This window comes from Oncorhynchus keta, chromosome 30 (assembly GCF_023373465.1).
Source record: "Oncorhynchus keta strain PuntledgeMale-10-30-2019 chromosome 30, Oket_V2, whole genome shotgun sequence".
NCBI classification, from domain to species: Eukaryota; Metazoa; Chordata; class Actinopteri; order Salmoniformes; family Salmonidae; genus Oncorhynchus; species Oncorhynchus keta.
This window is the reverse complement of record NC_068450.1, coordinates 9,231,192-9,247,623: the sequence shown is the minus strand read 5'-3', so window position 1 is coordinate 9,247,623 and position 16,432 is coordinate 9,231,192. Positions and strand designations below refer to the sequence as shown.

Here is a 16,432-nt window from a genome sequence, read left to right as displayed (position 1 = left end):
TACCTTCTGTTCAAACTGTGACTTCATCGAGTTCCACTGGGCATCCCATTGCTTGTTAACATCCAGTACCTGTTATCATCATCATCATCATCACAACAGAAATATGACTGAAACCAATACGTCATGTACACATTTTTGCAGACTCTCTCAAGCGGGAACACGAACACCTTAAAGGGTGCGTCCTAAAATGTCTCCATATAAAAAGTGCACTACTATGTATTGACCCAGGTCAAAACTAGTGCACTACTATGTATTGACCCAGGTCAAAACTAGTGCACTACTATGTATTGACCCAGGTCAAAACTAGTGCACTACTATGTATTGACCCAGGTCAAAACTAGTGCACTACTATGTATTGACCCAGGTCAAAACTAGTGCACTACTATGTATTGACCCAGGTCAAAACTAGTGCACTACTATGTATTGACCCAGGTCAAAACTAGTGCACTATTTTTTTTTAAGGGAATAGGGTGTCATTTGGGACATACACTTTTATAACAAATACTTTCTTTTTTTTTTAAACGTGGCAAGAGAACAACTGATGTAACGTTGAGAGAGGGACTCACATCTTTCCTCTGCTTCTCTAGAAGCTTGATCTTCTTCTCGTAGGCCTCTGGGTCACAAGGCTTGGCCGGGGCTTTCTCCATCTCTGTGGCATTCCCCCTCCGCTGTAGTACAAGGGATATAAAACATGATGATTCTTTAAAAAAACAAAAGAAGGAATAATCCAATTTCAAACCTGTTTATTTTTTTTGGTATTTGTTTTCATTAGATCCCACTGTTGATACAGTGACAAAAATGTTGATACAGTGACAAAAATGTTGATACAGTGACAAAAATGTCCCGCCCCCCCATGTTAGCAATCACATTTTCAAGACAGGACTTTCAAAAAGCTAACTGTCAAAACATCACAGTGATGCGTTTCGCAGTAAATGATTTGAAACGTAATTCATTCATAGAGCCCGCTCTGCAACAGGACAAGGATATGAAACATTGCTCTTACAATTCCCAGCACTGGTACAGATCACCATTTACACAAGTCGTGTCATAAAAATAAACATGTGCTTTTTTTGGGGAAGTCTCTCAAGACATTCTACAGTGACCAAATGGGACAATGTGAAAAAAGCATTACAGTAGTACTACAGTCAATCACATCCCCATACTGTACAGTACGTTAGGATGAGACATCAGTCATGGTAACTATTCCACTACCGCGATGCCTGGCAATGACCTGACTCATACTGCCAATACTCAATACGGAAACTAGAGTATTTAAATACTGGAGTGTTTACTGTAACAGTGCACATCCTGAAATGATGCTGTGGCTTCCTAGACGTCTATGCTGATCATTCCCCCCTCTCTCTCTCCCCTCTCAGCTTTTAATGTACTCTGAATCAGACAGGTGCCATTCCATCCATTCTGGGGAGGGTTTTCCATACCTTCTGTGGTGTGCTGACCTCCATCTTGGATCTAACGCTGGCAGTTTCCTCTTTCACCACGTCTTCTTTGGCTTCTGGCTGCCCCTCGCTCTCTGCCGCGGTCTCTCCTGCTCCCGTTACCTGCTCTTTCAGCTTCAGGTTCTCTGGTCTGCAATGACCAGCAGGGTTAGTGTTACTATGCAGTTATAGAGACATCTAGACTCTGTATTGCAGTGTTTAGTAGGAGGAATGTGCTGCTTGGCAGAGCCCTAGAATATTCTCTGGGAAGACCCTACAGCCCCACTGAGGTAGGGAGAACATTAGGGCAATTCCGGGAATCATCAAAAACAAAACTTTGACCAACTGTCACTTCACTTGAAACTTTGTAGTTGCTAGACAGAGAATCAATGTGAAAAACAAAAGTGAAAGTCCACTTATAATTTACTGACTACCAAGAGTTTATTGCCTTTATTTAAGCTCAATAAACTCCAACAAAGCACTAAACTTGACCTAGGAGCAGAAAACAGCATAACGCCAACCGTTTCAATTCACAATAGTAAATGTAAACTCCTCCTCTCCCCTGGGGAGATGAAACTGAATGCAGAGAAAATACAACAACTCACCTCAGCAGTTCCACATCTCCGTTTCTGTACTGAAGGTCTTCCTCCATCTTCTTTCTCAGCTCGCTGTTCTCGTGTCTGAGCTGCTCACAAAGAGTCTTGACAAACAGAGGGACACGCATGAGTAACACAGCACTGTCCTCCTGTACCAAGACACCCCCCTCCTGACCGAGGCAGTCCCGTCCTGTTCCCCCTTCTCCTTCCCCATCGGACTCTCGACCACGGTCATCATGGGACGCTCGATGGTGAGAGACTTCGGCCTGCCTACGGCCTGTGGGCTGACCAAGGACCAGCGTCACCCAGGCTCCCGTGTCCGAGACATCAATTCCCTTCTGCCCACTGTTCTAGCTAACTACTCTAATACTGGCACCATCGTCACTCACTTTGGCAATCTGAGGAACCGTAGAAGGACTACACCATTGTCTTGAACACCCTTGTTGGCACAGGGAAGAGAATAATCATATCTGGCCCGATGCCGTACTATAGAAAGGGTCCGGAAAGTTACTGCCGCCTCGCTGCCCTAAAGGAGTCCCTGAAGAAACTTTGCATAGACAGGAACGTCTCTGTTTGTGACAATTTTGACTTGCTGTGGGAGCAACCAACAGTCTTTAAAAGAGAGGGGATTCTCCCTAACCACAGTGGTTCCAGGATGATCTCCTTCAACATAGTGAACTGCTAGGCTTGTGCTCCAGTCCCCCCCTGTCATAATAAGCAATAGTCTGGGTGGCCAGCTATTTACAGCAGTTCTTCTAGCTTGGGGGCAGAAGCTGGTAAGGAACCTTTTGGTTCTAGACTTGGCACTCCAGTACCACTTGCTGTGCGGTAGCATGGAACTCCGCCACCCCAGGAAACTCAAGCTAGCAAAAAAACCTGATAAAAGAACACCCACCGTATGGCATATAAAGAGACATATATATTAAAATGAATTTGTATTGTATTTTGAACAATGTATTGTATTTTGAATGATGTATTGTATTTTGAATGATGTATTGTATTTTGAACGATGTATTGTATTTTGAATGATGTATTGTATTTTGAATGATGTATTGTATTTTGAATGATGTATTGTATTTTGAATGATGTATTGTATTTTGAATCATGTATTGTATTTTGAATCATGTATTGTATTTTGAATCATGTATTGTATTTTGCACTTCATTTGTTGTGTTTCGTTTCCTATTTGGACCCAGGAAGACTAGACGCTGCCTTGGTTTTCAACATCATTTGGTTAAGCATCAGGAATGACAAAATACACAACTGGTTATTCGCTATTCAGGTCACATGCTGAATTTCCAGTCTTTGAAATACCTGTGTGGACATTTGTCTACTAAGCCTGGCCGTCTACCTGCCTCTCTCCCCTGTCAGTTACCTGTAGGAGGGAGGTCCTCTGCTCGTTCTTCTGGACCTTGGAGGAGAGGTGGTGGAACTCGACGGCCATGCGTCCCAGGTGGGCGAGGAGCTGGTTGGGGTTCGACGCCTCAGCAAAGATACTGAAGGAGCTTTCTAGACGCTGTAGCTGACTGGTTAACTCCTGGTTCTCCTGAGGAAGCTGTCCTGGTCCTGCACCAGCCTGGAGATCAAATCAAACTTTATATAGCACCTCCAAAACAATACATTTCTAGACAAATATGACATTAAGAATTTAAAAAAAAAAATTGTTATTTTAAGAGAGAGTTATATGATATCAAAACAAAGAGGATCTGAGAAACACCAATCAGAAGCTCTGTACTGCCATACTGACTGGACAGGACTCCAATCAAGTAATGTCAAAAACAACATTTCTAGTTCTCCAGTTTCATGGATACGAGATGTATAAAAATAAAGGACAAATCCCATCTGGATCATACAGCCTGTAGATAGACTCTATCCCTGCGTGTTGTATTGATTGATCAATCATGTAAGTTACGCTCTATATCCTATATGCAATGCAGGGCTATACATGTTGTGCAATATTATACAATGAAGCAAAAAACCCATTAAGATGGACTCCGAGCTGATGAAACATTTAGAAGAAGCTCAGTCTATAGACGTGTGAAAATGTGTCACAGTTTTCCTATACTTTTGGGTGATGATGCATTATATCAGCGATAGTCATTTGATTCTATATCATATCAGTCCAGAATATTCTGTGACTGACATTCTTCCCTGTCAGGCATTCTCTAACTGCAGGCATGTGTGTGTGTGTGTGTGTGGTCAGTAATAAATCGTGGACATTCCCTGTGCTGACTCATGTCGAGCCACCAGTATTGAGTTAGTTGGCTGTTAGTTGACTCACTAGAAAAGAGACACAGGAGCTACCAGTATTGAGTTAGTTGGCTGTTAGTTGACTCACTAGAAGAGAGACACAGGAGAAGTTCCTGATATAGAAGACATGACCAAAGACAACCGAGGAAATTAAACTTGAGGAGCCGCTCTTAGATTCTCCACCAGGTATAACGACCATGTTCAATGGTTTTTAAAACCTCTTAACTCTAGTGGCATTTTCTAAAACGACTATATGAATATTGTATTACTACCCTCATAAAATACATTTTGGTGTTTCAGAACTCTTAAGTCCTACAAACACAGTCCTGTCCAGTCAGTATGGAAACATTGTCCCCATGTTGGTGAATGAGAGATTTGAAATAAAACACCAATTTGCACCTTGACCTATGTTGTATGTTGTATGAACATAGAGCATGATTTATGGGGGAAGAGGTATAGCTTTTAAATGATACATCACTTTCTATTTTCTGATCATATTGTTGTTCTTGTCTGGCCCTGTACAGGGCACAAAACAACTGTTCACTTTAACAGTGCTGACTGGAAGTTATAACCACACACACACACACACACACACACACACACAGTCCAATTCTTGCTGAACTTGAGCCTTCTAGACACAAACAGATTGAGTGGTCCTGAATGTAGGCCACACACACACACACACACACACACACACACAGTCCAATTCTTGCTGAACTTGAGCCTTCTAGACACAAACAGATTGAGTGGTCCTGAATGTAGGCCACACACACACACACACACACACACACACACACACACACACACACACACACACACACACACACACACACACACACACACACATTAAACTGAACCAATTACATAAAGAGCCTGGATCGTTTCCAAACATCCTATTTTTTTGCCCCCTGTTATTGTTAGCCAACTAGTACTTACCGTCAGGGTATCAGAGGTCTTCTGCTCCATATTCACCACCTCAAACTCGGACAGACCTTCCTACAAGCACCAAGGAGGACAATGATCCAGACTGGTCAGTATTAAAGGGATACTTCAGGATTTTGGCAATGAAGCCCTTTATCTACTTCCCCAGAGTCCGACCATCTCACCTTTTATATTTGTATGCCTCTGTATCCAGTAAGGAGGATGTTAGAGGTAGTTTCCTGAACCAAGGCTAACTAGCAGTAGCGCTTAAAACTACACACAGAGCCCCCCACCTCAAAAAAAAAAAAAAAAAAAATGATATCCACAAGTTCACCCAACTCTGGGGAAGAAAAAGGAACTTCATTGGGATTTTGGCAAACTATCCCTTTAAGTAAACCAATACGACTATTTAGTTAACCAATATGGTTTACACTTGTAGCTGCAATGTATTGAACGTAGGTGGACGGTAAATTAAACTACTTTCAGTTAGCTTTTGCTGTAAGCCAGAAACCAGTTGGGACAGACACCACCACTGGCCATGTGACTGTTATGTTTCAGATGTAGGCTAATGAGGCTGTACTTATTACTGAGCAAGCTGAGCAGCCCAGCGCATTATCTATAAAATACTATATAGCTATAAAGTAAAATCTCTGTTTACTTACGCTGGGCTGATCATGATGTAGGGCCTTCTCCGTTGAGAGACACGACTGACTCGGTCTCTGGTCGTTACTGGGCTGACGGTGAAGCTTCCCCTGACCTGAAACAGTTAGGAGTCACATCACGGTTATAGGGTCAAAAATACATTCAAAATAGCTTCTTATCAAAGGGCAATTTCTCAAGCAAGAATTTTGCTAGGAGTGTCTGGGAGGGGTATGAAAATGAGCTGTTATTGACAGAGAGATTAGGACCTCCTATTGGTCTATTAACTAGTGATGTCACCAAGGCCAAAACTCCATCCCACCAAAACAGGCTGAAATTTCAGGTGGTATTTTCAATCAGCTCTTACACTAAAATGACATTATCATTTTCACAATATTACACCAACCTCAGTGTGGAAATATATATATATATATATATTTTTTAACATTTAAAAACAGGACAATCACGTTTTTGATTGCACTGGGCCATTGGTGATAACATATTGCTGCAAATCATGAATAATCAGGTAGGAAACCCATCTCTGATACCATACCTTGTGTCTCAGTCTGAACAGGTCCTCCCATACACAGACTGGTAGCGAAGCTGGAGGTCGAAGACTTCAGGGCCTCGTTGTCTCTGACCAGCTCCTCTACACGCTGACGCAACTTAGAAGCCTCCCACTGAGACTCCTCCAACAGGTCTCCTACACATCAAACCATTAGTAACAACCCTATTCACAGCAGTAACAACAGGTCTCCTACACACCAAACCATTAGTAACAACCCTATTCACAGCAGTAACAACAGGTCTCCTACACACCAAACCATTAGTAACAACCATATTCACAGCAGTAACAAACAGTAGCAAGGTCTCCTACACACCAAACCAAACCATTAACAACAGTACACACCAAACCATTAGTAACAACCTATTCACAGCAGTAACAAACTGCTCCTACACACCAGACCATTAGTAACAACCCTATTCACAGCAGTAACAACAGGTCTCCTACACACCAAACCATTAGTAACAACCAGTATTCAGACCATTAGCAGTAACAACAGGTCTCCTACACACCAAACCATTAGTAACAACCGTATTCACAGCAGTAACAGGTCTCCTACACACCAAACCATTAGTAACAACCCTATTCACAGCAGTAACAGGTCTCCTACACACCAAACCATTAGTAACAACCAGTATTCACAGCAGTAACAAACTGTCTCCTACACACCAAACCATTAGTAACAACCATATTCACAGCAGTAACAGGTCTCCTACACACCAAACCATTAGTAACATTCAAGCAGTAACAACAGGTCTCCTAACAACCATTAGTATTCACAGCAGTAACAGGTCCCCTACACACACCAAACCATTAGTAACAACCATATTCACAGCAGTAACAAACTGCTCCTACACACCAAACCATTAGTAACAACCATATTCACAGCAGTAACAAACTGTTCCTACACATCAAACCATTAGTAACAACCGTATTCACAGCAGTAACAGGTCTCCTACACACCAAATCATTAGTAACAACCATATTCACAGCAGTAACAAACTGCTCCTACACACCAAACCATTAGTAACAACCATATTCACAGCAGTAACAAACTGTTCCTACACATCAAACCATTAGTAACAACCATATTCACAGCAGTAACAACAGGTCTAACAACCCTATTCACAGCAGTAACAAATCATTAGTAACAACCAGCAGTATTCAAACAGCAGTAACAGTAAAACAGGTCTCCTACACACCAAACCATTAGTAACAACCATATTCACAGCAGTAACAAACTGTTCCTACACACCAAACCATTAGTAACAACCATATTCACAGCAGTAACAAAACTGTTCCTACACACCAAACCATTCACAGCAGTAGTAACAACCATATTCACAGCAGTAACAACAGGTCTAACAACCATATTCACAGCAGTAACAAACTGCTCCACACAAATCATTAGTAACAACCCTATTCACAGCAGTAACAAACTGCTCCTACACACCAAACCATTAGTAACAACCATATTCACAGCAGTAACAAACTGTGCTCCTACACACCAAACCATTAGTAACAACCATATTCACAGCAGTAACAAACTGTTCCTACACACCAAACCATTAGTAACAACCATATTCACAGCAGTAACAAACTGTTCCTACACACCAAACCATTAGTAACAACCATATTCACAGCAGTAACAAACTGTTCCTACACACCAAACCATTAGTAACAACCATATTCACAGCAGTAACAAACTGTTCCTACACACCAGACAGACGGTTAGAAACATCTTGATTTGAAGTAGTCACTTGTTCATTTTGCATTGTGGCATATAGATGAATGTTATTCATGACCTATAATACATGACGGATAGACGGTAGCTAGTGTTTCTGATGACTAACAACTAAAATCATGCCGACCCTGAGAACATTACTCATTACAGAGAAACAGACCACACCAACTCAACAAAAATATACAAGGTCACAAGTCACTAGAGAAACTCCCTGCAAACATTACAGCACATTGCCAAATAATCAAATCAGGTCTAACCACATTGTTCCTGCAAGGCTATGAGAATATGTACCCATAATGTATAGGTCACAACACTAATCTCAACAGAGGAGTGTGATGAGGGTTGGGGGGGGTATGGTCTTGAGATCTGTCAGATAGATCACATGGACACTACCGGTCAAATGTTTTAGAACACCTACTCATTCAAGGGTTGATCTTTATATTTACTATTTTCTACATTGCGAATCATAGTCACATGTGCCGAATACAACAGGTATAGTAGACATTACAGTGAAATGCTTACGAGCCCCTAACCAACAATGCAGTAATTAAAAAAAAAAAAATGATAAAAATAAGAAATAAAAGTAACAAGTAATTAAAGAGCAGCAGTAAAATAACAACAGCGAGACTATATACAAGGGGGGGGTACCGGTACAGAGTCAATGTTAGTTGAGGTAGTATGTACATGTAGCTAGAGTTATTAAAGTGACTATGCATTGATGACAGAGTAGCAGTGGTGTAAGGGGGGCAATGCAAATAATCTGAGTAGCCATTTGACTAGACGTTCAGGAGTCTTATGGCTTGAGGGTGGTTGGACCTAGACTTGGCGCTCCGGTACCATTTGCCGTGCAGTAGCAGAGAGAACAGTCTATGACTAGGGTGGCTGGAGTCTAACAATTTTTGGGGCCTTCCTCTGACACCGCCTGGTATAGAGGTCCTGGATGGCAGGAAGCTTGGCCCCAGTGATGTACTGGGCCTTTCGCACTACCCTCTGTAGTGCCTTGTGGTCGGAGGCCGAGCAGTTGCCACACCAGGCAGTGATGCAACCAGGATGCTCTTAATGGTGCAGCTGTAGAACGCTTTGAGGATCTGAGGACCCATGCGAAATCTTTTCCGTCTCCTGAGGGGGGAATAGGTTTTGTCGTGCCCTCTTCACGACTGTCTTGGTGTGCTTGGACCATGTTAGTTTGTTGGTGATGTGGACACCAAGGAACTTGAAGCTCTCAACCTGCTCCACTGCAGCCCCATCGATGAGAATCGTGGCGTGCTTGGTTCTCTTTTTCCTGTAGTCCACAATCATCTCCTTTGTCTTGATCACGTTGAGGGAGAGGTTGTTGTCCTGGCACCACACAGCCAGGTCTCTGACCTCCTCCCTATTGGCCGTCTCGTCATTGAACAGGCCTACCACTGTTGTGTCATTGGAAAATGTAATGATGGTACAGGAGACTGAGCACGCACCCCCGAGGGGCCCCTGTGTTGAGGATGTGTTGTTACCTACCCTTACCACTTGGGGTCGGCCCGTCAGGGAGTCCAGGATCCAGTTGCAGAGGGAGATGTTTAGTCCCAGGGTCCCAATGACTGATGTGGTGTACTCCTCAATTCCATTGGAGGAATCCCGGGAACATATTCCAGTCTGTACTAGCAAAACAGTCCTGTAGCTTAGCATCTGCTTCATCTGACCACTTTTTTAAAAAATGATCTAGGTCACTAGTGCTTCCTGCTTTAATTTTTGCTTGTAAGCAAGAATCAGGAGGATAGAATTATGGTCATATTTGACAAATGGAGGGCGAGGGAGAGTTTTGTACGCATCTCTGTGTGTGGAGTAAAGGTGGTCCAGATTTATTTTCCTTTGGTTGCATGTTTAACATGCCGATAAATATTTGGTAAAACGGATTTAGGTTTCCCTGCATTAAAGTCCCCGGCTACTAGGAGCGCCACCTTTGGGTGAGTGTTTTATTGCTTATGCAGGAATACAGCTCATTCTTTGCAGTCTTAGTGCCAGCCTCTGATTGTGGTGGTATGTAAACAGCTACGAAGAATACGGATGAAAACTCTCTCAGTAGGTTGTGTGGTCTACAGCTTATCATGAGATACTCTACCTCAGGCGAGCAATAGCTCAAGACTTCCTTAGATATCGTGCACCACCGGTTATTTACAAAAATACATAGTCCGCAGCCCCATGTCTTACCAGACGCCGCTGTTCTGTCCTGCCGGTACATCGTATAACCAGCCAGATGTATGTTGATATTGTCGTCGTTCAGCCACAACTCCGTGAAGCATAAGATGTTACAGTTTTTAAAAGTCCCGTTGGTAGTTTAATCTTCTGCATAACTTGTGCAATCTTTGGAGAATAAAATTGACATTTGCTAGCAGAATGGAAGGAAGTGGGGGTTTATTCGATCGCCTACGAATTCTCAGAAGGCAGCCCACCCTTTGGCCCCTTCTTCTCCGCCAGCTCTTCACGCAGATCACGGGGATCAGGGCCTGTTCCCGAGGAAGCAGTATATCCTTTACGTCGGGCTTCTGCTAGTCCGTGGTGAGTCATCACAGTCCTGATGTCTAGAAGTTATTTTCTGTACGGTAGCGGCAACATTATGTACAAAATAAGTTTAAAAAATAAAGCTGCAAATACACAAATCGGCTGGGGGCACGTAAAACGTCTGCCTTCTCCGGCGCCATCTTACAAAACTATGAAATAACACATATGGAATCATGTAGTAACCAAGAAATGTTCAATCAAAATATATTTTATACGTGAGCTTCTTCAAAATAGCCACACTTTGTACACTCTTGGCATTCTCTCAACCTGCTTCACTTGGAATGCTTTTCCAACAGAGTTCCCACATATGCTGAGCACTTGTTGGATGCTTTTTCTTCACTGTGTGGTCCGACTCATCCCAAACCATCTCAATTTGGTCAAGGTCAGGGGATTGTGGAGGCCAGGTCATCTGATGCAGCACTCCATCACTCTCCTTCTCTGTAAAATAGCCCTTAGACAGCCTGGAGGTGTGTTGGGTCAATGTCCTGTTGAAAAGCAAGTCAAGCAAGTCTTCTTATTGTGTCCTTTAGTAGTGGTTTCTTTGCCGAAATTTGACCATGAAGGCACATGTTGAGATGTGTCTGTTACTTTAACCCTGTGAAGAACTTACTTGGGCTGCAATTTCAGAGGCTGGTAACTCTAATGAACTTATCCTCTGCAGCAGAGGTAACTCTGGGTCTTTCATTCCTGTGGTGGTCCTCATGAGAGACATCGTAACGCTTGATGTTTTTTTGCTACTGCAACTTGAAATTTTTAATGACGGACTGTCATTTCTCTTTGCTTATTTGAGGTGTCCTTGCCATAATATGGCCTTGGTCTTTTACTAAATAGGGCTATCTTCTGTATACCACCCCTACCTTGTCACAACACAACTGATTGGCTCAAACGCATTAAGGAAAGAAATTCCACAAATTAACTCTTAAGAAGACACACCTGTTAATTGAAATGCATTCCAGATGACTACCTCATGAAGCTGGTTGAGAGAATGTCAAGAGTGTGCAAAGCTGTCATCAAGGCAAAGTGTGGCTATTAGAAGAATCTCAAATATATTTTGATTTGTTTAATACTTTTTGGGGGTTACTACATGACTCCATGTGTTATTTCATAGTTTTGATGTCTTCACTATTATTCTACAATGTAGAAAATAGTAAAAATAAAGGAAAAACCCTTGAATGAGGTGTTCTAAAACTTTTGACCAGGGGTGTAGTTAACCCAGGTCTACTGCTGTACAGTGGCTTTGGTACAATGGCACAAGTCCCTACAATAATACAGGTAGATGATGGGGATGTTGTTTAAAGACATGTCTTACAATCATTTAAAATGAACCCAGAACTAAAATCTGCCGCAATTTGGTCAGATGCCCACTTATGTGTCTATGTTCTCTGTCCACAAGAGATTAGGACCATAATAAAAGAGCTAGACCAGAGCGGCAGGCTGCGTCACAAAAGCAGGTACGGACCTAAGCTCTTGAGTCCCTTCATCCTCTCTCGGAGAACGCTGTTCTCTTCCAGCAGTAGTCTATAGCTGCTCCCTCCAACGCTGCTTCCTTCCTCCCTGGCCTCTCTGGCCTTAGCCTCACCCCCGCCTGGGTCGTAGATACGATAGGGCCCTTTTCCTTCCATCGCCACTGATTCACTTACCAGGCATGGTGCTGGGAACTGGAGGAACAACAGAACGGAAAAGTCAATAGGAAAGAACCAATAGAAAAAGAGAGGCAGAGCTGTGTGGGAGGTTTCAGTTAGGGGATGTGTTTTGACTATGCTCAGTAACTTTTGTGACAGTACGGGGAAATAGGCCCATGTCATGTTTACCGTTTGTGATGGGAGAACCTAGACTTTAGTAGCCTGGTGCCAGATCCATTTGTGCTATCATGTCAACTCCATGGCATGGCAATGAATGACAAGGAGTTGACAGTTGACAAACAGATCTGGGACCAGGCTAAGTCAATAGCTCTAGCACACAAAGCTAAGGGGGAAACTTAATAGACATTGAGATGATCTTTAGCATGACATTACAAAATGCAAATCTCATACTACCGCCTACAGGAGGAGAAGTACCAACCTCCTACAGGAGGAGAAGTACCAACCTCCTACAGGAGGAGAAGTACCAACCTCCTACAGGAGGAGAAGTACCAACCTCCTACAGGAGGAGAAGTACCAACCTCCTACAGGAGGAGAAGTACCAACCTCCTACAGGAGGAGAAGTACCAACCTCCTACAGGAGGAGAAGTACCAACCTCCTACAGGAGGAGAAGTACCAACCTCCTACTCCCTCATATACAGTGCATTCTGAAAGTATTCAGACCCCTTGACTGTCTCCACATTTCGTTATGGCACAGCCTTATTCTAAATGGATTTAATAACTTTTTTTCTAAATCAATCTACACACAATTCCCCATAATGACAAATTGAACAGGTTTTTAGAAATGTTTGCAAATTTAAAATAAAAAACAGAAATAGAAGCACAGATCTGGGAATGGGTACCAAACATTTCTGCAGCATTGAACACAGTGCCCTCCATCATTTTTAAAATGGAAGAAGTTTGGAACCACCAAGACTCTTCCTAGAGCTGGCCACCCGGCTAAAATGAGCAATCAGGGGAGAAGTGCTTTGGTCAGGGAGGTGACCAAGAACCTGATGGTCACTGACAGAGCTCCAGAGTTCCTCTGTGGAGATGGGAGAACCTTCCAGAAGGACAACCATCTTTGCGGCACTCCACCAATCAGGCCAGCTCCTCAGACGGAATCCACTCCTCAGTAAAAGGCACGACAGCCCGCTTGGAGTTTTCCAAAAGGCACCTAAAGACTCGCAGACCATAAGAAACAAGATTCTCTGGTCTGATGAAACCAAGATTGAACTCTTTGTCCTGAATGCCAAGCGTCACATCTGGAGGAAACCTGGCACCATCCCTACGGTGAAGCATGGTGGTGGCAGCATCATGCTGTGGGGATGTTTTTCAGCGGCAGGGACTGGGAGACTAGTTAGGATCGAGGGAAAGATGAATGGAGCAAAGTACAGAGAGCTCCCTGATGAAAACCTGCTCAAGAGTGCTCAGGACCTCAGACTGGAGCAAAGGTTCACCTTCCAACAGGACAACGACCCTAAGCACACAGCCAAGACAACGCAAGAGTGGCTTTGGGACAAGTCTCTGAATGTCCTTGAGTGGCCCAGTCAGAGCCTGGACTTGGACCCGATCTAACATCTCTGGAGAGACCTGGAAATAGCTGTGCAGCGACGCTCCCCGTCCAACCTGACAGAGCTTGAGAGGATCTGCAGAGAAGAATAGGAGAAACTCCACAAATACAGGTGTACCAAACTTGTAGCGTCACACTCAAGAAGACTTGAGGCTGTAATCGCTGCCAAAGGTGCTTTAACAAAGTACTGAGTAAAGAGTCTGAATACTTATGTAAATGTGGTATGTCAGTCTTTAAAAAATAAATAATAATAATTTTAGACACATTTGCAAAGATTTCTAAAATCCTGTTTTTGCTTTGACATTATGGGGTATTGTGTGTAGATTGATAAAGGGGAAAAAAAGCTATTTTATAATAAGTCTAACGTAAACTAAAATGTGGAAAAAGTCAAGGGGTCTAAATACTTCCCGAAAGCGTTGGAGGAGAAGTTTTGTTACATAAAAACCATTGTTTTGGTTTCCCACTAAATCATTTACAATGCAAAGAGTCACACATGAACGTCACCATCAAAGGGGACTTCTGTAAAAGCCATTTCAGGACACGATCATTTAAAAATGTGTAACCCTAGAAACACTGATGTGGTCAAGTCATTGAGTGATAACAACCTTGTAAAAATGCTATTAATAATGGCACACTGGAGAATGCCTGAAAAATGACCATGCAATAATAAAACACGGAACTTCCAGGCAGAAAAGATGAGAAACAAAGACATTGTACAGTAGTAACCAGACGATTAGTAGTTGATCTCAGTTGCAAAATAGAATAACGAAATGAAAGACAATATATTAAAACCAATTGAATTGAAACTGGATGTTGTCATGAGATGTGATGATGTCCACCGAGAGACAAGACAACATGACCCAACTCACTCTGTCTTTTCGGCCTTTCTTTCTTTCTTCGTTCATTTACAGATTAGAAGAAGAGACGACTAAAGTATCCAGTCCAGAAAACAGTCCCTGATTAGATGACAAGCGAGAATAACATATCTCGCGGTTCAGTAGTTAGGAGCGACATCCTTGATAGTTTCACCGCTGGCTTTAGTTAACGATACAATTACGTCTAGCCATGGAGCTAGCTAGCTAACTAGTCAGTGCAGTTGCTAAGATGCCGAAAAAAATAATCATTAGTTAGCTAACAAAGTAGTAAATCGGACTGTTATAGCAAGCTAACATTTAGCTTATTTGAACGATAGCCCTTTTCGCGTTAGATAACGTTATATATCTAAGTGAAAGTATTTCTACAAGATAACGTCCTGGCTAACAAAGTCATGCAAATTATAGCTAACATGACACAATATATAATGGATAGCAAACGAACGAGTCATTTGTTACGCAACAAAAAAACAGTGTCTGAATCCAGACAACGTAGCTAGCCAACTTTATATAAATGTTCATGGTAAACAACGAGACATTTGGCTTATGTTTAGCTACCTTTCTGCTTCAGTGGCTCCATCCATTTACCCAGACACCAAATGCGGAAGTGGCCTCTGCTGTAACCTGGGAAATTCCACCTCGCTGTCGTTTGATGTTGTAAACAGTTGTGATTGACAAGCGGACCGACCAATGCAGAAGCTTGACACAGGCTGTGTTAATCTTTAAAGAAACCGTGCAGTTTTTTGTTGTTGCTCCAAACCTTGGTAGCTCAGGGATTGATTGGGGGGCATGGATGGATGACTGCAGTCAGAGCAAGGTTTGAACCCGTGACCTTAAAGCTAGAATCCTTAGTTGAAACAATAACAAAGCCGTTAAGCCACCTCTGGTCTGGTCAAAAGCTGAGGGATGGACCTAGACATATATAACCACTCTCAAATTCATAGACAGAGCTACAGATGCTAAGGACTGACTGTCCATGATACCACAATTATGATTTGAACCATGTTATGAGGCTATACAGTGTGTGTGTTTAAATGAATGTTGTTTACAAACATTGGTGTAAAACAAATGTATATTTCGGGTTGAGATGGGGTACGACTGTTGAAATAATCTCATTAAGTGTTTATAAATTATATTCTTCAAGAATCAATGGGTATATGTCATTAATTTATAAGTCCCCTAAAAATATGTAGCAACTAAAGGATTTTAGCTATAAGCTCTGCACCTCTAGGCAGAGGCTGTAGTACAGTCACAGACTTCACTACTCCTTTATAGCTCTGCACCTCTAGGCAGAGGCTGTAGTACAGTCACATAGACTTCACTACTCCTTTATAGCTCTGCACCTCTAGGCAGAGGCTGTAGTACAGTCACATAGATTTCACTACTCTTTTACAGCTCTGCACCTCTAGGCAGAGGCTGTAGTACAGTCACATAGATTTCACTACTCCTTTATAGCTCTGCACCTCTAGGCAGAGGCTGTAGTACAGTCACATAGACTTCACTACTCCTTTATAGCTCTGCACCTCTAGGCAGAGGCTGTAGTACAGTCACATAGACTTCACTACTCCTTTATAGCTCTGCACCTCTAGGCAGCTCTAGCAAAACATGACTTAGTACTTGTTGGAAAAACCCTTGTTGGCAATCACAGAGGTCAGACGTTTCTTGTAGTTGGCCACCA

General features: G+C 42.6%; 1 protein-coding gene across 1 annotated transcript in view; it reads right to left on the bottom strand.

Annotated features, from left to right (window-relative positions):
- The window catches only part of LOC118372834 (TNFAIP3-interacting protein 1-like), a 34,314-nt gene extending 18,946 nt beyond the window's left edge, over positions 1–15,368 (bottom strand). The window contains exons 1-11 of the mRNA XM_052487405.1: positions 15,313–15,368; positions 14,752–14,838; positions 12,149–12,347; positions 6,396–6,545; positions 5,866–5,960; positions 5,219–5,278; positions 3,408–3,608; positions 2,042–2,136; positions 1,440–1,587; positions 567–668; positions 4–69 (exon numbers count right to left, since the gene is read on the bottom strand). Coding sequence (XP_052343365.1) covers positions 4–69; positions 567–668; positions 1,440–1,587; positions 2,042–2,136; positions 3,408–3,608; positions 5,219–5,278; positions 5,866–5,960; positions 6,396–6,545; positions 12,149–12,347; positions 14,752–14,787 — 1,152 coding nt within the window. The 5' untranslated portion in view covers positions 14,788–14,838; positions 15,313–15,368. The remainder of the gene's footprint in view (positions 1–3; positions 70–566; positions 669–1,439; positions 1,588–2,041; positions 2,137–3,407; positions 3,609–5,218; positions 5,279–5,865; positions 5,961–6,395; positions 6,546–12,148; positions 12,348–14,751; positions 14,839–15,312) is intronic.
- Positions 15,369–16,432: the final 1,064 nt, after the last annotated feature.